The sequence below is a fragment of the Dermacentor variabilis genome, chromosome 11, assembly GCF_050947875.1.
Source record: "Dermacentor variabilis isolate Ectoservices chromosome 11, ASM5094787v1, whole genome shotgun sequence".
Lineage (NCBI taxonomy): Eukaryota > Metazoa > Arthropoda > Arachnida > Ixodida > Ixodidae > Dermacentor > Dermacentor variabilis.
The window spans coordinates 47,328,430-47,349,985 of record NC_134578.1 but is presented as its reverse complement, the minus strand read 5'-3'; the positions used below and the strand labels follow the sequence as shown (position 1 = coordinate 47,349,985).

Below are 21,556 nucleotides of genomic sequence, written 5' to 3'. Positions count from 1 at the left end.
ATTTCGGGCGCTAAGATCCGATGCGGTTATAAAAGGACCCTGCTCTAAATTTATTGTTGCAAGCCTGATCAATATGGGATTTGAAAACTTGCAGTGCAGTAACACCCACTTATGAATGAAAGATCGACCTCTTGAAATAATGACTTGCGCGTGCCCTGGAAAAGGAAATATAAGAAAGAAAATTGTAGTTGTATACGTGCACTATAGATCCCTTTACTTTCCTTCCTACTTAACGGCACGCTAGCAGGCTTAATAAGTTCTGTTCAGAGATTTGGGGCTACTTTATATGTCTTGAGAACTGTTAGTCGCATCGATCCTTTTGGCTGACACAGTGCAAAAATACTAAAGATCAGTCAAGCGAGACCAGTATAGCGCTACCATATGTGAAGCACAATGTATGTGCAAGTAAACTTGCATTATAGATGAGACCGATGCTGTCGGTGTAGGAAGATTAGGTACGTGTAAGGTTTTGAATACCCCAGCTAACCTTGAGTACAAGTTCATAGAACAGCACTTGGATAGTCATATTTATAATTGTGCTTGGTGCATTGCTTAACTTAAAAAAAAAAGCTAGTCCCGTTATTTCCGTTTTGGACCGCGACACAAAGCACAACGAATGTATTGGAAAAACAAGTTTTATTCCAACGTGTGTGACACTTTTAGCCGAGGTACCCTCCACCGAAGCCGGAACCAGTGTTGTGTCCGAACGATGACTGTCCGTATCCTCCCTGGTGACCAGCAGCTCCCTTTCCAAATCCAGCCGAGCCCTGGTTGTGTCCGGAGCCAAAGGTCTTGCTGTCAGAGGCCGAGAATCCCGAAGTGTGGCTATAGCCCTGGTTGTTGTTGTAGGCGTTCACGTTCCTCGTAGAGGCACCGCCGGCGAAGCCCGTGGATCCCTGGTTGTGCCCAGCAGCACCACCCTGGTATCCTCCCTGGTGGCCGCCGGCCGACGAGCCGTAGCCGGATTGGTAGCCACCACCGTAGCCGAGACCGCCACCATAGCCGAGACCACCATTGCCGAGACCACCATAGCCGAGACCACCATAGCCAAGACGACCATATCCGAGACCACCGTATCCGAGACCACCGGTTCCAATTAGACCAGTTCCAGCAACAGCCGGGCCAGCGAGACCGGCTCCGTCATAGGCGCCGAGTCCAGCTGCTCCGATACCTGCACCTCCGAGACCACCGCCGACGAGACCAGGTCCCACGCCGGCGCCGTAGCCGCCGACTCCAAGCCCACCGCCCAGCAGACCTCCGCGCCCTTCAACCTCCTCCTTCTTGGCTTCTTCCTTGGCGAAGACACCGCAGGCCACGAGGGCACAGACAGTAATGGCGACGAAGCACTGCGTATGGAGGAATGTAATGCCAGGTCGTTAAGTATAATTGGACAGGACAGTAGCGATGAAGTCAAGTCATTTATCCACAACCGTAACATTGGCTCACTATTTCAGCCTCTTGGAGTCTACAGTGGGATCGATAAGGGATTCATTGAAGAAAGTGAAGTCTCTTCACTATTTTCTGGCTTATATGTTGTACACGTACCAACTGGAGGTCGTGGGTAAGCATCTATGTCGTTAACAGTCCTTTCAACGTCTCCAACACTTTTTAGGATATTGAAAAGCATGCGCAATATTACACTGCTACGACGTGGGACCTCGACAGTGCCGCGCATTACTGGACCGCTGGGCCATCAATGTCATACTTCATTTTGAATAACTACAGCGTAGAAACGCGGCGCATGCAACTGACCCTAATTCAGCAGCATGATGGGTGTTCTTGATAATTCATTCAATGAAGCGTGCAATCTCAAGATCACTGGTTCGTTCCCGGCTTTGGGAAGGAATTTTAAAGGTGAGGGCCTCTTTGGAAGGAGGGGCAAACTTCGTCGTCGGCGACCGACAAGTCTTGAGACCGAGACACAATGCGTCAACTCTTCCCATTTTGTTTTATCTCCATCCAATGTTCCTCTTGTCTTTGAACGACGGTGCTTTAAACAAACGTTTCAACCCTCACGGTGATTTTAAATGAGCAGATGTCTTTAGCTTTCACTATCTTGGCCACGTGTTAAAGGTGTGGCAATTATTTGTTTCCTGAGGATTTGAGTGAGAAATCACCTGTTATTGTCAGGATAACGAAGTATAGACTGAATACCACTTTATTCTAACTAACAATACATTGTAACAAGCGTAAAGGAAACATTTCATAATAAAATGAAACAGCATTTGGTGTCGGAATAGTTTTCAGATATTTAGAAGATTAGCGCAATTATTTTCAGGCATATGCGGGTTATTTATAGAAAATGTATTGCTTGCTTGCAGTTGGCTTCAGACGGTTAAGGATCATGGGTTGTGAAAAAAAAAATGAGCCGAATATTTCCGTTGACTCGACATGGAGCCTGGATTGGAATTTCCTGCGTTTCCTAACTTATACTACGGCAATAAAAAACACCGGAATTTAATGTTGTATTTTATCCAGTATATAATCAACTTTCGAAGTCTGCTTTGTGTATACATTTCCTGTTTTGCAGATTTATGCGCGTTATTCGTGACAATTTCTTGAATAACTGTTCATTGTTGCGTTTCTTATAAAGGGATAAGAGCACCAAAAACCAATTAGCTCTGAACGACATTACCTTAAGAACATAACAGAGTACGTTCTCTTGAATATTCGCTAAAATCTAAGAAATACGCTAACAATAAACGTTCTGAACTAACTATCTTACTGTAATAACAGGCAGAAATAACCTCACCTTCATTGCTACGGTGGACCGCGGACACAGGGCTCCTTAAGAGGTAGGATCGATCGTTAACACAGAATCTGTAGCTAAGCGGCCTGCCTTTTATACCCGACTCGAACATGGCGCCAGGCTGCTAAGTGAAAACACAATCATAAAACAGGATATGACGGAAATTTGTTTCCACGAGTTCATCATCGTCGGCCTGAAGCTCCCAGCCCCGAAAGAATTCAGGCGCAAGAAGTCCAAGTCGTCATCTATGCACCTAAATCCGTCTGAGGAAACTACGCGACCTTCTGCGTTCTGCGAAACGTACGCCATTTCCGCCCTGCGTTATACTATTCGCTCTCCCCCCGGCTACAAACCTATGCAGTCCATCCGACACTTCCCCTCTCCCCGCTACGCACGACATTTTTGAAAGCTCTAGGTGTAGAATGTGTGCTTATCGGATGTCCGGTAGCACTATAGAGATTTCGAGCTCTTCCGTGTATTTGAAACTCGCGTCCTGCATCTTCCATAAACGTTCCGACCGAGTTAGAAATTACAAGGTGGGCGGGTTGGGCTTGAGAACTAAGGAAATGTGCTCATCTCTTTCTTTTTTTTTGAGTGACATATCAGTCCCGTGTTCTTGGGTCTCTTTTCCCATTCTCGGGAAATGTTTCAAACATATACCTGCAAGACAACGAACGTGCTCGAAAGCGCAACAACTCACCGCATTGCCTGCAGTTGCTTCAAGCAGTCAGGTGTATGATGCATGTAGCATTAATGCGTGTAACAGCGACCGAAAAGGAAATATCAGAAGGTTGTTGGCCGTTCCAAAGTCGTCTGAGTTGCCTGCGATGAGTAAAATACAGTGGGCGGATGATATCATTTGCAACTCATTACTCTCTCAATTACCCTTCTTATCTATCGCAGAACTACATAGAAATTATAGCAGGTAGCGCAACAACTCACCGCATTGCCTGCAGTTGCTTCAAGCAGTCAGGTGTATGATGCATGTAGCATTAATGCGTGTAACAGCGACCGAAAAGGAAATATCAGAAGGTTGTTGGCCGTTCCAAAGTCGTCTGAGTTGCCTGCGATGAGTAAAATACAGTGGGCGGATGATATCATTTGCAACTCATTACTCTCTCAATTACCCTTCTTATCTATCGCAGAACTACATAGAAATTATAGCAGGTAATGGAAGACTTTATTGCAATAGCAATTATATACACACTCTAGGCGCATTTCTGCCGTCGGCGTTGGCGTCCCCGCGAGGTTTTGTATAAACTCCTAGGGAGGTAAAATCGTCGCTGCGCACCGTATGCTGTATGTGTGAGTAAAAGCGTGCGAGGGTGAGCCGGTGATTGTGGTTCAATATTGCGCACGCAACGGCGGAAAGCCGGGAGGAAGCACGCCGCCTTCCGTCGCGCGCAAGGCTTCGCAGAGGGCAGGGAGTGACAGCGTGTTGTACTGCGGGTGGCCCGGGGGGCCATGCCCACCTTGCCGGACCGCTGTATCTTGAAAACCATCTGCAACGGGTAGAGTGAGCGCTGCGCTGTGTTTTTGCGGCGTAGTTCGCGTTTATGCGAGCGGCTGCACGATGGTCAATTAACTCGCTGCTGCTGCCGCGTTTCCTTACTGCAACGCTTTGACAAGGAGCTCCCATGGTCATCGAATGAGATGTGTTCATGTTGGCTTGTACGCGAGTGACACCATGCTAGTTTATTTAGTTAGTATGCCTATGTTTACAAGTTCATACAACTCGTAAATACTCGCCTCTACAAGTTATCCTTACTTCGCATAGCTGTCCACTAATTTTCTATTGGAATCGATGCTTCGCCTTTCGGGCAAAACTGACACTTTCTTGGGGGGAAAACATCTGAAAACGTGTTCGTGACCGAGCATGACGAAAAAAAGCGGCTAGGCATTTATCAGTGACAGGCTTACATTACACAACTAGTGCTTTATAGTAACATAAAACATTCAAAACACAATTCGTGAAACTTTGTAAACTGGCCAACTGAAATTTTGGTTAGGCTCGCGAGGTAATTTGTGCGTTTTAGGTAAAGCTGGCTGAAGACGCAGAAGAGCACCTATGCTAAAGTTATTGCCTTCAACATTTCTTTAAGATATAGCTGGAATCATAACACGGCTACGTTTAGCGGAATATGATTAAACGCTACTTGGTCACCTCATAAGGGCTTATAAACTCCATGGCCTACAATGCACCCTCTAGGCGCGCAAAAGAAACGATGCGGACAAACTATAAATTTTATAGGTAAAATAAATTTTGAGGTGCTAATGACCAACATTTATTGCTGGTGAAAAAACAGCGCAGTGAACAAGGAGAAATAATTGACACACAACAGCGCTGAATACCAATGGCTTAATGTGTGTTCAATTGATAGTAACTACATGGGCAGGTTACTGGATTCTCTATGTCACTGATTCCTTCACGGCTATTTAAGTGGCTGCAATAACAAAAAGGTTGTTAAATTAGCCACGAAAAATTTGCCAGACGATCGCCAAATATCCACGCTAAAAAATCAAAGAAATCAAGGAATTTAGGAAATCAAGGTCTATTTATTTGACTCACGTGCCTTGAACCATGGATAAATGTTTTCATTATAAAATGCCACAAAGCATTGTTTCAGAAGTAATCGATAAATCGCTGAGCTTTAAACTTTAAGCAAGATGCCTACTTTAAGTAGTGAAAGAAATAAGGAGGGAAAGCCTTTCCATAGAGTTGAAGACAAATGTTTTCCAAGACAGTCTGGAAGAAGTCAGTTCAACCGTTCGACGTGAAAATTTGGTATTTCTCGTACTTACTCACCAGTTAGAGCGTAAAAAAAACCGAAGTTTTCATTAAAAGAGAGTGTCCTAATGCCTAGGCCAAACTTTTATGCGCACTAAGAAAAATTTAGATATTCAGCAAACTGCTCAACACTTCATTTGAGACTTCTGCTTGTCTCGCAATATTTTATTCGTTCACTTGATTGGCTATGCCGTGCCATAAGTGATGCTTCGCACAGACAACACGTTTTCCTGTCAGACTCAGTCCGTATGGTTATTTGTATAATAATTAATCCCTTCTTTTTTCTTTCGTTATCATTTGCTTTTCTTGCAACTAATATATTATTATGCTATCCATGGTTATGCTGCCAACTATTTTACAATTCTGTTGTAGTTACTAACCGAGGGTCCCGTTTTCAATATCATTAATTTGGGACTCTCGTCTATATATTACATTTATGTACCTAGGTTTTGCCTCTGAATAAACTTCATCTTCAAATTCATCAACCAGCGCATCCAGCGTAGCGTCAAGAAAGAGGTGCAGGTGGGGAGGGACGGGGATGTTAAGTGCAGGCCCACTTTTCTATGCACTGAAGTACAGGCATGTCTCCGAGGGAGGAGGCAGCACCCGGTCGCTTCTCTCCATTCGCCATTGTCAGTCAGCCGCCAGTCAGTCAGCCAGACAGTCGGTCGGTTGGTCAGTCAGTCAGTCGATCAGTCGCTCGGTCGCTCGGTCGGTCGGTCGGTCGATTGGCTTTTATCAAATGGCATAATCATTGCATAAAAATTATTTAAATTCATACGGTATCCGTAGCCACAGGCTATAAGCTAACCTCACAGTACTTATTCGTGAAATATGAATAAATAATAATAATGAAGAAATATGCTTCTGCCGCCAATGCTGGCGTGAAAGCAAAAATAATAATAATATAGGCTACAAATAGCGCAGAAAATACATAGCAAAGTGCATAATATTTCAATGTAAATTAGCAAAACTAAACGAATGGAACACGTGTTGGTCGAGTAACGAAAACAGCTGAAAAATAATAGGTGCATCGATAAAATTTTGAATGCACCGAAGATGCACCTCCGGCGCACATTTTGCAAAAGTTCGCCTCCCGACTTTGTGACTTCGCGCAATAGCGTAAGCCATAATTTATAAAAAAAATGCATCCTGAGGATATAAACCTCAATCACCCTCCTCGTGTAGTCGCCGGTACTTGACAAGTGACGTCAAGTGCTTACCCATTTTCTCACTGCACGAAGACGTCTCGACTCGCGTATCTTTGTTATTATTCATTTGTCCCACCCGCACGCGCCGTTTCGCTTTCCTTGCAAGGTACTCTACAATACGCGTAATCTGCCTGACGATTGTGCTCGCCGCTCCCTTCGCCGGCGGCTGCTATCATATGTGCCGCAATACGTCCCACATTTCCTGGATTGCGACGCAAGTGCGAGAGTTGCACCCTCCGTGGGCGAGATAGATGGCTCGTGCTTTTGTCAATGGAAGGTATCAGTAACAGAAAACAAAATAAGAAGTGAGGTGGCGTCAGGCGTAGAACGACGGTAATTTCACACGAAACGTCTGAAGCATTGTTTGCAAAATATGAATGATGGGTTGCGAGAACGTAAGACAGCTGACAAAGACCACTGACGTGAGTCAGAGCGGGCGGTGAGCAAGCACCGCCGTTGTAACGACGTAATTAGCAAATAATTGACTTGGGGGATACAGTGGGTTCGTGATCACAGAAACTAGTAGCTAGGAGACGGGATTATGAATATAAAGGAGCACACAGACATTAAGCAGCGTCTGTGTACTCTTTTATACGACTACTCGCGTCCCTTAACGCTGTGGTTGTGGGAGGTAATGAAAGTCATGGCCCTTGTCACCCCCTCATGTGAAGGGAAAGACTGACTGGCGGCCACGCGGAACAAATTAAATACGAGACAATTGGACCATGATGTTGGTGATGACTAAGCGTAACGGCGAATACATGGATGCATGCTTTTGCGGCGTGTTGGCCAGTGATAAAGATTAGCGTCCAATCTATTTTAAATGGCATTAATAGAGCGTGACATCGACTAGTAATGTATATTATATTGGTGATGTCTGAAAATTCTTTCCTGTTTATTTGTATATTTTGCAAAAAAAATGCTTTTTTTTTTGCTTGAAAGCTGTGCTTCTGGGCAAGAAAGTCGCAGTGTCGTTCGATATGCTAGCATTCAGAGCAATAGAAAGGTATTAGACAATTAACGAAGTAAAGTTTGTAGTTTTGTAAGCCATGTTAAGCGCACTAGGCCTTCGCTTACAACTAAGCAAACATTGTGTCCCGCGCGCACAGACATACATGAGCAGACTTCTTTTTTCATGTGACCTACCCAGCGCCATAAATATCTGTTTAACTAAAACGTAGAGGCCCTCCTTATGGAGAAACTTCAGTAACGGCTTGACAATCACTTGCTTTGATAAGGCAGTTCCATTCACTAACGGCTGTCGGGAAATAAGAAAACTTGAATAGGTATGCACGAGAAAAATATGGGGCTAGCGCGTTTTCGCTGTGGTGTCTGGTGGGCCTGCTAGTTAAGGTTGGCAAATATGTTGATGCATCTAGTGCTAGTTTGTTTTCCAAGAGTTGGGAAAGAAGCTCTTATCTAAATTTTTGCCTTCGTGCCTGTAATAGGGGACTGCCATTTGTTTGCATTAAATCAGAAGGTGAGTCTAATGCTCAAAATTTATTAAAAATAAACCTAACGGCCTTTTTCTGAATACGTTCAAGACAATCAATGCTGCGCTTAGTGTGAGGATCCCATATAATGCACGCATATTCCAGTCTTGGCCACACAAGAGCAGCTTAGCAGAGCAGCTTAATATTAATGGAAGCAGTTTTAAGTTCACGTTTAAGGACACAAAGCTTGCGGAAGGCGGATGAACAAACGTTATCAATATGAAGATTCCAAGAGGGGTTTGGAGTGAGTGTTACGCCAAGATATTTATAGCAACTTACTTCTTATAATGGTGAAGACCCTAATATGTAGCTATATGACAGCGGATTTTTGTTTGGCGAGTTACACGAACATAACGCTCAATAGCGTTCGTCTTGTGTTTTTGGTGCATTGCCACTGGTGCACCGCGAATTTCACAAAAATCACCTTCTTTTTTATTACGGCCTTGGCAGAAATTGTTTACAGGACAAATTTGGAGAGAGTCACGTTTTATCAGAGCTCCGTTTTTGCTCAATTCTCGAAAATCACCCCTAATTCGATGGACTCATCGTCAAACTTCGATGCTCAATGCAGGGACTATGATGCCGACTGCCTATGATGTGACTGCCTCCAAAACTTTGCTTGGAAGCTATTGCCTACAATGCTGTCATAAAAATCACGAACAAATATGTGTTAGTCTTTCGAGCTTAAGTTATTGGCGGCAAAGTATCTAGGCCTCGCACAGCAACTCCTCTGAATAAATACCGCATTCGTTCTGTTCATATCCTTCTTGTAATAAATGTGCGTATAAAAAACGCCCATTTAATAAGTCCATTCTCCGGTAATTTCATTCCGCGCACACATAACTTTAGTACATGTATTTACAAATACATGCACTGAGATACTGACCGACCCAGCAGCCTCGTCAAACCCGCGGTGATTCTCTTATAAAAATAAAACAAATAAACAAAGAACACCGGCATTTCCGGTGTGGAAAGCTGAGCCAAAAATGTCAATTTTTCCTTGTGCGCCCGCCTAGCAAAGCTCGAGTTAAAACGAAAGAAAGAGCGTTCGCCAGCCTTCCTCTTTTGTTTTTGGTGCATTGCCTAATTTTGATAAACGTGGTGTTTTTTTCGCGCAAAACAGCCAATAACGAAACCGAGAGAGCCCCCCTACCCCCCTCGGCCACGAGAAGCAAATTTCCAAGAAAAATAAATCCGACGGAACGCAACTCACGATGAACTTCGACGTTAACGCGATTAGCATTGAACCAACGAAGCGACGCACCATAATGCTACCACCTGAGCACGTCATCTACGAGGCGTCTACGCAGCTAGACTCTTCCATCGCGGATCCCTCTGGACGCGGATCGCCGACGCGAAGTCTGCGCGTGTTACGTGTATGAACACATATTTAGGCAAGACTGGCTGAATACATATGACGTGGGCTTGATCGGCCCCGCACCAGAAAAATTTTAAATAATTGCTTTTTTTGCCATTGAAAACTGGCACATACCCAGTGAACCCAAGTTGTCGGCAAAGATGATCGCTGAGAGACACCACACACCCCACATCCGGTGACCCAAGTTGGCGTTTAAAGAGGTTTATTGAAGAGCGCCATATAGCCAGCTGTCACGTACTCTGCGACTCAAGACAGAATAATACATTCATGTTAGACTTGGCAATGTTGAAATGCAAGGAACTTAAGTATGCTACCCGCACTGGCTTCACGTGGTTTGTGCCTAAAACACGAACGAATTATGGTCGCCAAATGCTTAGATACATTCTTCCACAGACGTTAAATAACGCGCTGTGAATTGATGTTAATTTATGTACTGCTGACACTTATGTCATAGTGCTTTGTGCTTGCTTTTGTTTTTGCCTGTAATGTTCAAATACCGTTTCATTTGTGTCAATGTTGTTATTGCGTATGCTTTACACATGCTGTATGATACACTGCGATACTGTTGCCAAGTCATTGTAGGGTGCGTCGACCTCTGTCAAGCCTTTCCTCTGGCTTTTTGTCGATGCACCCAACATCCTCATGACGATGTTGAATAAAGAATTGAATTGAAAAAAAAAACTGTTGGTTTCCAATGCGGTTCCCTCAGCCCAGCAGCTTGATGCTCTACCCCTTAAAGCATGGACTACCGGGTGACCCAAGTTCCCAAGTTGACAGAAACGAGGTTAGCCGAGGAAGGTTAGGCAGAGACACAAACAGACGTACCTCATTTGCACGACGGTCCCCCCAAAAAACGCTCTCTATATAAAAAGAAAGGCCACATTTTATTGACAGCTCCCTATTAGCCGAGGTATCCTCCGCCGATGCCAGCACCGGCATGGTGCCCGAACGAAGATTGTCCGTATCCTCCTCTGTGACCAGCAGTTCCGCTTCCGAATCCAGCCGAGCCGTGCCTGTGTCCGGAGCCAAATGCATTGCCGCTAGAGGTCGAAAATCCCGAGGTGTGGCTGTAGCCGCGGTTGTTTTTGTAGGCGTTGACGTGCCTGTTGGCCGCACCACCAGCGAAACCCGCGGATCCGTGGTTGTAGCCTGCAGCGCCACTTTGATATCCTCCCTGGTGACCGCCGGCCAGAGCGCCGTAGCCTGATTGGTAGCCACCACCATAGCCGAGGCCGCCACCATAGCCGAGTCCGCCGTAACCGGGACGGCCATATCCAAGACCACCAGTGCGAACGAGGCCAGCGCCACCCACAGCAGGGCGGGCGAGAACAGCTCCACCGTAGCCACCGAGGCCAGCAGCGCCGTAACCTGCACCTCTGAGACCAGCGCCGACATAACTGGGTCTAACAAGAGGGCCGTAGCCGCCTACTCCGAGACCACTGCCTAGAAGTCTTGTGCGCCCTTCAACCTTTTCCTCCCTGGCAAAGGCCCCGCAGGCCACGAGAGAGGAGACTATGACGGCCACGAAGCACTGCGTTTGGTAGAAAGGAATGAAGGTTATTCAGTAACGCTGGGATGGACAATACCGTTGAAGAGAACCACCAAATGTGCAGTTGTCATAACTCGTCATGCCAACCACTTGGCCACCAGAGTGAACGATAAGGGGTGCAATAGTTTGCTGAAGGTGAAGTCATTCGGCCTGTCGCTCATAATATGCATTACACAGACTGACTGGTGCTTCTTGCGACCAATGTTTGTCCTTTAGCGGCCTAAACGCGGCTATCACAGATGTAACATTGAAGATGATACGTAATATTAAGACATTCTAATTTGAAAACTACGGTTTCAGAAATGCATGCAAAGTAACCTTGCAGGTCAGTGTATGTGCGGCTGTGCAATATTGTGTCGGTGGCTTATAAGAGATATCAACTTTTAAATGATCACAGTGCAGCTCTGGAATACACGACCTACGCCTCCTTGAGCCGTATAACAGGCGTATCACGGCTAGGTGCCTATGTTATATAAAAAGTAACATTCATTTTCACGCGCGTGTGACCAATTTGAGAGAATTAACCATCTTGAGACAATCAAAAGCTAAGTTGAATCATTTGAATGTAAAAGTGGATTTATTCAATATCAATTCAAGTTAGCCGGGAATCATTCCTTAAGATTGTGCAATTAAATCCAAAATCTGAAAGAAAATCCAGTATTTTATGACGCATATCCCGTATTTACCACATGCATATTAAGAATTCAGAAGGTCCCTAAATTTCTTTAACCTCCCGGGCCACATATAGAATTAAAGTGCACGCTTCTTTAAATTGTTCTGATATTGTCGTCCAGTTAAATGCGCGATTCATGTAACAGAGATCCCCGAGTTAAGCTGTTTATCACGGTTTTAGACAGAATGCTACGCCAATCATAAGAACCAAGTTTCTTAGAACCTCCTCTTCTTTTGTTTTTACTGAAATTTGTTGCTCGACTGTGGGCTTTGTTGCATTATTTGAAAAACAGAAAGCAAAATCAAATAGTTATAACAATCCCTCCTCCGTAGGGAGATTACCCTTTTACCCTCTAAAGTGATCTTACCTTCATTGCTGCGGTCATTCTCATTCTCTACCGAACTCCTCGCTGAACAATAGACGAAGGACTCCTTAGGCGGGTGGATAGACTGTTGTGTGTGACTGGATCTCAGTCGCTCGGTGGTCCGCCCTTTATACCCGACTCAAAGCTGACGTGAGACGGTCAAGTGCAAACACTAACAAGGCAGCAAACGACAGAGATTCGCTTCTACGAGTCGGGCGCTCGTCGCAGCCGGCCCAATGCTCCCAGCACCGATGGAATCCAATCGCGAAAAGTAAAGACGTTATCTCTCAGCTTAAACGTGGTTTCACGACCCGCCCGGCGTTAAATCAGCCTTAGTCCCGTCTGCCAACGTCGTACTCTCTCCCTTCCCCTGTTAATTTTTAGGCACTGAGTACTGTACGGGTAGGTGTACGATGTCGGTTAGCACTGAATGTTTTGAGCTCTTTAGAATACTTGTAAAATCACGTGCTGACTCATGAGCAGACGGCCCAGGAGAGCTCCGAGGTGAACCAGTTGGTTTTTTTGTTCAACGTGGCGAACAGTGCAGAAGATGAGACAAGAGGAACACAAACAGTACAGATACGCGCTGTTCAAACAGTAGATATGCGCATGTGTCCCGTGTGAATATCTCCTCGCTTGTTGTGAGAGCTTCTAGGCTCGTTAAACATACAATTTAAATTCTGGAACCTTCGAGTCAACGCACTTACATAGGGCAAAATCACCAGTCGCCGTAAACCTAGTAGAGAGTGATTCGGTTACCAATGTACCACTGAGCTACGTGAAAGAAGGAAATGTAAGTTTTGCATCAGTAGAATACACTAAGTTCAAATTGCTAAAACACACACACACACACACACACACACACACACACACACACACACATATATATATATATATATATATATATATATATATATATATATATATATATATATATATATATATATATATATATATATATATATATTGAGAGGGAGAGAGAGAAATTCCTCAGGCTACCTTTGAAATGTAAAAAAAAACTTTACCGAACTAAACGGTCAACAGAACCTCTTTTTCATTTAAATTATTTTAATTTACGCCCTTGCTTTGATTATCTTGTCGCGTTTCTCATAGTCATATACATATGTATAATGAAAAAAAAGAGAGACATACGTTGGATTTGCACAGTGTATTTTACAACGTTTCGGCTAGTGGACCAGCCTTCGTGAGGTAACAAGTATCCGCCTATCGCTATTTTTACGTCGTCTATCTCGTTTTCATTATTGCGCACAATGCTATCTCATGTATAGCGTGTTTATAAGGAAACCCAAAGGCATGTACATGTTACTTTAGAAAGGCTGGTCCACCAGCTGCAGTGTTGTAAAATACACTGTGCAAATCCAAAGTACGTTGTACTGTCTTTTTCTTCATTATATATATATATAACATAGATACCCCAGAAAGTGCATGGAAGAACGGCGCCGTGGTAGTTCAGGTGTTTCTACATCCACCAAGATTTCCACTATTTCTCATTACTTTAATTCAATTATTAACTACAGGCAATTTCCGTATGTTGTTCTGGGTGTCCTCATTTGTTGGCTTCTCCTCATGTGAATCTAGTGGAGCGAAGCGAACAGTATTTAAAGTGTGAGCACACCTGCACGCAGCCGGAGGCGGGCAAGAAAGGCTCATTGCCACGTTTCTCCCTATATGTGTAAAAATAACATTTGGCAGGTGCAAATCGGAACTAGGCCATTTAACAATATATGGAGTCTCGACTGCGCTCATGTTGCAAAAAGAACAAGAAAACAAGCCGGCTTATTATAAATAAAATGCTATAGACACACTTTTGTTCTTTTGAAATATAAATAAGGCTTGGAGCTTGTTCGTGGTGAGAATATCTGTTATCTAATGTTTAGTTGTTTGAGTAGTGTTTCTTTGATTCACTATGCTGTGGTCTGTACCAACATTTGTTATTATTGAAGCTACGGAAGAAGCTGTACGAAAAGCACAATGTTATATAAGGACATCGCTATGTTTGATTAGCTTCGTCTAGGCTAACGAGTATATTGTGAGCCACTCACTTCTTCACAGTTACCCTGAATGTATTTTGTGTGCATTTATTCATTTGTTAGTTCAAAGAGACCAAGTAACAACAAACGCTGTTTAAGACATTTCACGCAGGCATCAAACGCGAATATATGCACAAATAATGCAGGTAGTACCCTACGTGCAACAAAACGATGAAGTACCGCCATAAAACCAAACTCTAAAATTTCCAACTCTGGCGAAAAATAAAAAAAAAACGCAGAAAAGCACTGTGTTGCTTGTTGATGTCTACAACTCTGCCTTTACTTCGCGCTGGCTTTAAAACCCCGCTTTTGAGAACTTTGCTGGGCCGCAGACTCACAAAATTCCTTAGCATCCATTAGAGGCGGTAAAATCCCCTACGTACTCGCGCCCTTGGCAATCCCCTTTGCTTCCGGTGGTTCGACAGGTTCTTTCCCTCGCTGACAGGAAACCGCCCCCTTAGCCCGTCGACACCGTCCGTAGCTCCGACGCCAGGAAACAGGCGGTCGGTGCAGCGCGCAACAAGTCTCCGCGGATGCGCTCGCGCGTACGTGAGTCGGACGCGGCCGTGTCCGGACAAGAGATCTGCAGCCGTGGGAAAGAAGGATTTCCCCCTTTGCTCGTTTCGCGCTTTGCTTTCGCTTTTGTGTTTCGCGTTACTCCGACTCCTTATCTGCTCGTTTGTCGCTTGAGGACTGCGCACTGCTGTGTTATGCCTAAAGGCAACCTTCCGAATAAAAAAAAAACAAGAATGCTGTGACCACTGGCTTTGTCTTTTGCTGAAAAAATAAATTACGGCAGGTACAACGCGTTTGTTGGAATCAACGTTCTTTTTTTCTCGGTGCTTTCGTCAAGCCTTCCGAGTAAATGGTGCCCAAGGAGACGCGCGATGCATCGCAAAATTCTCTTTAATGTCCCAAGTACGCGTCAGGAAGTCTTCATCTTCTGCACCACGTTTCGCGGCACACCGGTCACGTGCCTACCCGCGTGACGGCTCGGTTAATACTGCATCAACTGATCAGCCATATAACAGGGATCAGCCCACCTTTACCCACAGCTCCGGGATCGGCCCACTTTGTTAACGCACAGTGTCTGGGGCAGGGCAATTTCACGCGGCGGAAACTTGACCAACCAGAAGCCCCAAACCATGAGAAAGAAAGGCGTGTAAACCTTCCCTTTAATAAAGAAATTGTACGCTTGCAGGCGTATATTTCTCGCAGTGAGAATATTTAGGTGCCGTTTGTCGTTCCACCGTGTAATGCTGTGTGGTGCTTGAATGTTATCAGAACTCGAACCATGGCGTTGCACGTCCCAAAGGAAGGCACTAGCTATGAGGGACGTTGTCATGGCCGAGCACCCACAGTGGCAGCGTTGCATAAGTTGTAGCACCTGTATCGAACATCCGTCACTTCGTTGTCCCCGCACCTCGGAAATCCAGTTTGCCTCGCCGTGGGGGTCATTGCCCCCTGCTTGCTCGACTACCAAATAGATCACGTACTGGTGTCGCCTGCGGTGGAAAGGATGTACCAGTTCCGACGACGAGGTTCGTGAGTGGTGGCACTGAATGACACTACCAGGGTTAGTTCTAATAGTAAAACATAAGTACCCCAGGAAATTGAATGGAAAACTTCGCCGCGGTCGCTCAGTTGTTAAGAGCATCGCACGCGCAATGCGAAGACGTGAATTCATAGCCCACCTGCGGCCAATTGTTTTAAATCGAAAGCTTTACTGGACGCGAACTTGCGATTTCGCCGTGGCGGTGCTGCGAGGAGGAACATGACATCTCAACGCGCGCCTCGCTACGGATATTTCTCTCTCTCTCGCTCCCTAGTCACTACTGCGCATGCAGTAGTGACCACTAGCCTCTAGTAGCACCGAGCCACAGGTCTTCCGCAGCTGCGCAGCGCCGTGCCTTTCCGCAACCGCCGTTTGGTATGGCGCCACACCGCGTTCCTCGTCGTTGCGCTCGCCTCCGCTCACTTCGCCAGCTGCGTCGCATGCCTGATAACATGTCGGAGGATTGAAAAGGAGGGCTCACGGGCGCCGCAACCACAGTTGAGGCGGCAGTATGGAAGGCGACAATTCTGATAAGCAGGAGGAGGCCTGGAATCTACATCGGAACGAGATGAAGAGGAAACGAATCGCCCAGAAAACAGACGAACGCGCCGAACGACTGGCTAAACGCCGCAACACAGCTAGACAACCAGGCTAACCTGGACTTGCAATAAAGATTAACCAAGGCTAACCAAGCTATGCCTTAGCTTTCGCTACGTATATCCTGGTATAGCCGAGCTTAGCGACTGCCAGTTTTTGCCACCAACTTTCAATTCCATTATCATTTATTTTACACACTCAGTAAGTGAAAGTAATTTCCTCCATGTTGTCCTTGGCGTCTTGTCATTAGATTCCCTGTCTTCTCGTTCATTACATGACGAGAGTCCCCAATCCACCAACATTGATGCCCTCATGTAGCATGTGTGGGCTTATTGACCACTTGCCGCCAAACAAATAGATGACGTACTCGTGACGCCTGCAGTGGAAAGGTCGTTCCACATCCGCCGCGAAGGTTCGTGAGTGGTGGCGCTGGTTAACACTCCTAGGGATAGACGGGGGATGCACGCAAAGTGCCTCGAGCGGTCAGTCGCGCGGCAATTTTGCGTGCATTTTTCTCGCTGGGCGAAAAAATTCTTTTATGCAGCACGTATTGAGCAACAGAAAGCTGTATCGGGAGTTATTTATGTCGCTCTACAATTTTCCTATTCACACTTTTCATTTAACTATAACATTCGAGAACTTGATTAATTAATGGAGACTAATTATTTAATTAGGCGGAATGAAAAAAGATAGCTTGAGTATTGCCAAGCAATGGCAAACAACATTACTTTTGTTCAGTCCAGCTACGTGGCAGTTGCATGTTTGAACCTCTGAATAAAGTTAGGTGGGACACCCTGTATATATATATATATATATATATATATATATATATATATATATATATATATATATATATATATATATATATATATATATATATAATGGTATTTGCGACGGGTCGGGACGAACCCTAACGGCCGCCATTGAACACAACATACTGAGAGCAACATAGCATCAGTAAATATTGTCATTTTCCTTGGTAACTTTTAGAATATACGCTTTCCAATAGCAAGCGTGCTTCTTCAGCTTATGTTGGCTTTGATGTGCATTGTCAAACTTTACTTAATGCAGATTTACCTGCGACAACACGAAAAGAAAATCAGGACCAGGTCATATAATACGTGTCACATATGTGTCATGTCTTCTTTTTTATTTGTTATTGTTTCAATTTCGTTTATGTGCTCGTGCTATGTGTGTTATTTTGCGCGAGTGATACGTCGCTTTTTATGCTACCGTGTACTGTACTTTTCATTTCTTTTCTGACAACTCTTTGCATTGATTTAGCGTTTTTATTTGTAACATTGTTTTGCAAGCACGTGGTCATTATAAACATTTCTAGCTGTCACATTTTTTAGTGCTCATATATCGGTTTTCTCTTGTCATTTGTTCAACGACGCCACCGTTACTCAATGCTCCCCTTGCGGCCTGTAAGGTACTTTGAAATAAATAAGCAGTTTTAGGCTAGCCCGTCATTCGGCCACAAAACGTTAGTTGACTTACAGCAAGAACCTACGACATCTTCTATTGATCGACATCTATACTACTCCACTTCAAGCTGCTTTCGTCATAGTACACGAAAGCATAAGACATTTGTAGTTGCTAAGATTCACGAATGCAATAAATTTTGCGCCTATTTCTAAATTTCAAAATTCTCGACTATACCTGGGTACATTGGAAGAATAAGTAGTTATTTGAGTGTTGTACAATAAGAAGTGAGCGCGTCTTAGAGTCAGCGCCGAGACGTTGCAGCGATAGCTCACTACATGAAAGACCAGAGTACAATGTGAAACAATCGCTTTTAATTTTGCTGCCTACTTTGGAGCTAGGGTACTTATTATCGCAGTCTAAAGAAGCCGCGGCATCAGCTAACACGCAAGAATAAATTATTTACGCCTAATCTTGTCTACGCATACATCCTTACACCCTCCGAATACAAAGAAAAATAATATATTTGTTTATCAAGTCGCAGTTTCGCCAAACGCGATTTCAAAACAACGTTCTAGAATGTCCTCTGCTTCGATTCTATAATTTAAGCACCAGAAAGTTGTTTCCGTGCCCGCTGCGACCGGCCTACGACTGGACGTTGAAGGTGACGACAAGGTCACCGCGCTGCCTCGGGTCAACTGGATAAGGCAGCCCCTCACCCACGATGCGCCAGACGTCGCCCGACTTGACGGCTTCCGTGAGCGAAAGGGAAATCTTGCCCTTCGTCAGCGTAGGCACGTCCACTTTTGCTCGCCACTTACCCTGCTGAGCGGTCACCTTCGCCGTGTAATGAATGTCCACTCCGGCTCTCTTGAACAGCGGGTGTACTTGGTCGCGTACTACAAACACGATGTCCGCTGGCACGCGTCCAGGCACCTGGTCTCCTTCGCGCTCGAACGTTATCTTGGTTCCCGCTGCCATGCCGGGCTTCACTGAAACCGAGAGGACTTTCTCCTGGCGCTGCTCGCTGCCATCAGGACTTCTTACTGTTCTCGTGACCTTGAACTTCCTGGTGCTACCACGAAGAAGCTCCTCCAGGGTGACGTAGAGATCCCGCTCTATGGCTGCATCCTTCTTGTCCACGTCCGGCGTTCCAGAAAATGGTTTCCTGCTGGAAGAGGTTTCCCTAGATGCTTCGGACAAACCGGACCCCGACGCCTGAGGTCTAGGTTGCCGGGGTTCGCCGCTTTGTTGCGCTGTGGACTGGAAGTAAAACGCCGTCTTGCTTCCGGTGGCGAAAGGCCGAGCGAAAAAGCCTGCTGGTCCCAAGTTCTGCCAGTAGATTCCACCGGCGTGGACGTATGGCTGAAACGTTGTCCCATTGCTTGCGTAGAATGTGGTGCCGAAGGGCGCGCTGTTCTGCCAGCCTCCTACGTTGCTGTTGTAGTTGCTGCAGGAGAAGCTGTATGTGCTGCTGGCTTGCCCGCTGTCGCCGCTGTTTCCGTGGAAATGGCCCTCAATGATCGAGTCGTGGACTTGTCGTTTCCGCTTGTCGCTGAGTACCTCGTAGGCTTCGTTGATTTCCTTGAACCGTTCTTCCGCCTCCGAGGAATTGTTCTTGTCCGGGTGGTACTTGAGCGCCAGCTTCCGATAGGCTTTCTTGATTTCTTCATCGCTAGCGGTCTTGCTAATGCCGAGTATATTGTAATAGTTCTTGGCCATGTTGTTTAGACCTTGGCGCGAGGAGACGCTCGGCACCCTTCTGCTTCTTCTTCAACGAACTGGAATTTCGGGGTGCCATAATTGTCTGTTGAAGTGATGGCGATGTCCGCGTGCCATGTCGTCACAATTGGCGTCTCTTGCGACGAAAACGTGAGAGTTGTTCATTGTAGAAAGGCACCAATATTGGCAAGATACCATTTCTATTAAGTATTATCTACTTACTTCGAAAACTCGCTTCCTGTAAGCACCGCAGTTGCGCTTCGTCATGATGACGATGATGATGATATGCATTAATTGGCGGGCGCGCACTACGAGGAATGGACTACTCCCTGGAATGGGACGGCTGCAGGTAGCATCAATCGGAGATTCTTAATAAACGAGCAGAAACGAAAACAAGAAAACCCGAGAAACGAGGAATAGTGCGCCAAATGAGCAGTCGGACTAAGTGAAATAAAAGTCCAAGAAAAACCACCTCACCCAGTACCCGTTTTTGTTGTTGTAGCCTCAATATGGTCATGTGCAACAAAGAAACGACGCGATCCAGTGCAATTCTGGAATCTAAATGACAGGATCCTTGTTTGCGCTGGCGAGGTCGCAGCCGCTGGGAATCACGTGAGTGAGTAAGTACAACTTCATTAGGGTACGTGAGTACAGCCTTGTCACTTGTAACTGTATGCTGTTTCTATCATGAGGACGAAGGCGTACTACACGTTTATGCTGCTCGATATGTAAGAAATACCTCCTGGGAGAATGCCATAAAACCTAGCTATCATGGGAAATTTTTCTTTCTTTTTTTTTGGCATAAAGAACGAATTCGTATAGCGAAGTGAAACCTGGAGATGCGTGCAATGCGCGTTTATGCTGCAAGAAATCTCATACTAGTAGAAACCCGAAGGGGGGAAAACATCATCAAGGGATGGGTAGTCACTGGAATGACTCGTTTCACTTAAGTTTCCAAGAGAATCTTGCGCTGGATATTTCAGCAGTTTGGACGCATTCCAACGTTTGCTATTTCCATGCTGGAAAGTATTGCGACCTATGCTGCGGTAAATTTTGAAGGGACCTGAGTATTTAGGAGCAGGCTTTCGCGAGTTACACCCTCGGACAAGATCTCCTGGAGGAAACTGAGGACATTTCGTTGCTCTGGGCATTGACATTCAAGAATGTTCACTAAGTTGTCAGGGAGTGTCAGGAATTCCAGCTGACCCAAGTGTTCAGTCATCGTCTCTTTTCTGAGGCGCTTTGCGCCCGGCCGTTACGCCTCACGCAGTAGGTACCGCGTCCGGTAGCCCTGTCGAGACACTACATTATTCTGGCACTTTGTGTTTCGGTTTCAAAACCAGTTGACGGCTAGCGCCATGCCGCCCCCAACAGCGCTTGAAATGCCCTAGGAATGCTAATCGCTTTAAGAGCTCGCCAACTCACTCACCGTTTCTCACTCACTGCTCCTCCCTCACTGTTTCTCACCGGCTTGTCATAGCTCCTGTTTCCTAGTAGTTGAATGGTGTAGGAAATTCCTCTGCGGAAGTTTGGCCTGCCGCGCCCACCTTGAGAAAAGTCTGCCATGTCAGAAAAAAACTTCCTTTGGGACTTCCGTCGTCAAAATTGTCAACATTATTGCCCTTTTATTTGTGTACTTTCTGTACTCTTTCCCTAATTTATTAATTATTTTAGAGGGATCAATGGAAGGAGCATTTTATTTCGGCATAGATGGCTCGGTCGTGCAAATTACTGGCGAAAAGGGAGAAGGGTTAGGGGATGGAAGAGTGTCGCTTGAAATCCGCCAGTACGAATACCCTCATCTATGATGGAGAACCCCAGATTCATGGCCGTACTGCAGGAGCACCAGCACCATTTGTGTGGATTTGCCGGTTATGTGGTAGTGATCTATCCCTCAGCACTTTGTGGAGCAGCGTCGCAGATGTATATGTAAAGCCTAAACGTTAGTGACAGATACCCACCATGGGGTATGTGCGTTGTTCTTCTCTCGATAAATGGCCG

At 45.5% G+C, this 21,556-nt stretch overlaps 2 protein-coding genes across 2 annotated transcripts; both read right to left on the bottom strand.

Annotated features, from left to right (window-relative positions):
• Positions 1-617: 617 nt before the first annotated feature.
• On the bottom strand, positions 618-2,817 carry LOC142563923 (uncharacterized). Its single transcript, XM_075674651.1, has 2 exons — positions 2,753-2,817; positions 618-1,346 (listed from the first exon to the last, which is right to left on the bottom strand). The coding sequence occupies exons 1-2, from the start codon at positions 2,756-2,758 to the stop codon at positions 660-662; spliced, it is 693 nt and encodes a 230-aa protein (XP_075530766.1). The 5' UTR covers positions 2,759-2,817; the 3' UTR covers positions 618-659.
• Positions 2,818-18,478: 15,661 nt separating this feature from the next.
• On the bottom strand, positions 18,479-19,555 carry LOC142563238 (dnaJ protein homolog 1-like). The gene has a single exon (XM_075673790.1). It carries the CDS (start codon positions 19,553-19,555, stop codon positions 18,479-18,481), a length of 1,077 nt encoding a protein of 358 aa, XP_075529905.1.
• Positions 19,556-21,556: the final 2,001 nt, after the last annotated feature.

Coding starts and splice junctions, on each gene's coding strand:
- LOC142563238 (XM_075673790.1), bottom strand. CDS start 19,555: ATGGCCAAGAACTATTACAATATACTCGGCATTAGCAAGACCGCTAGC.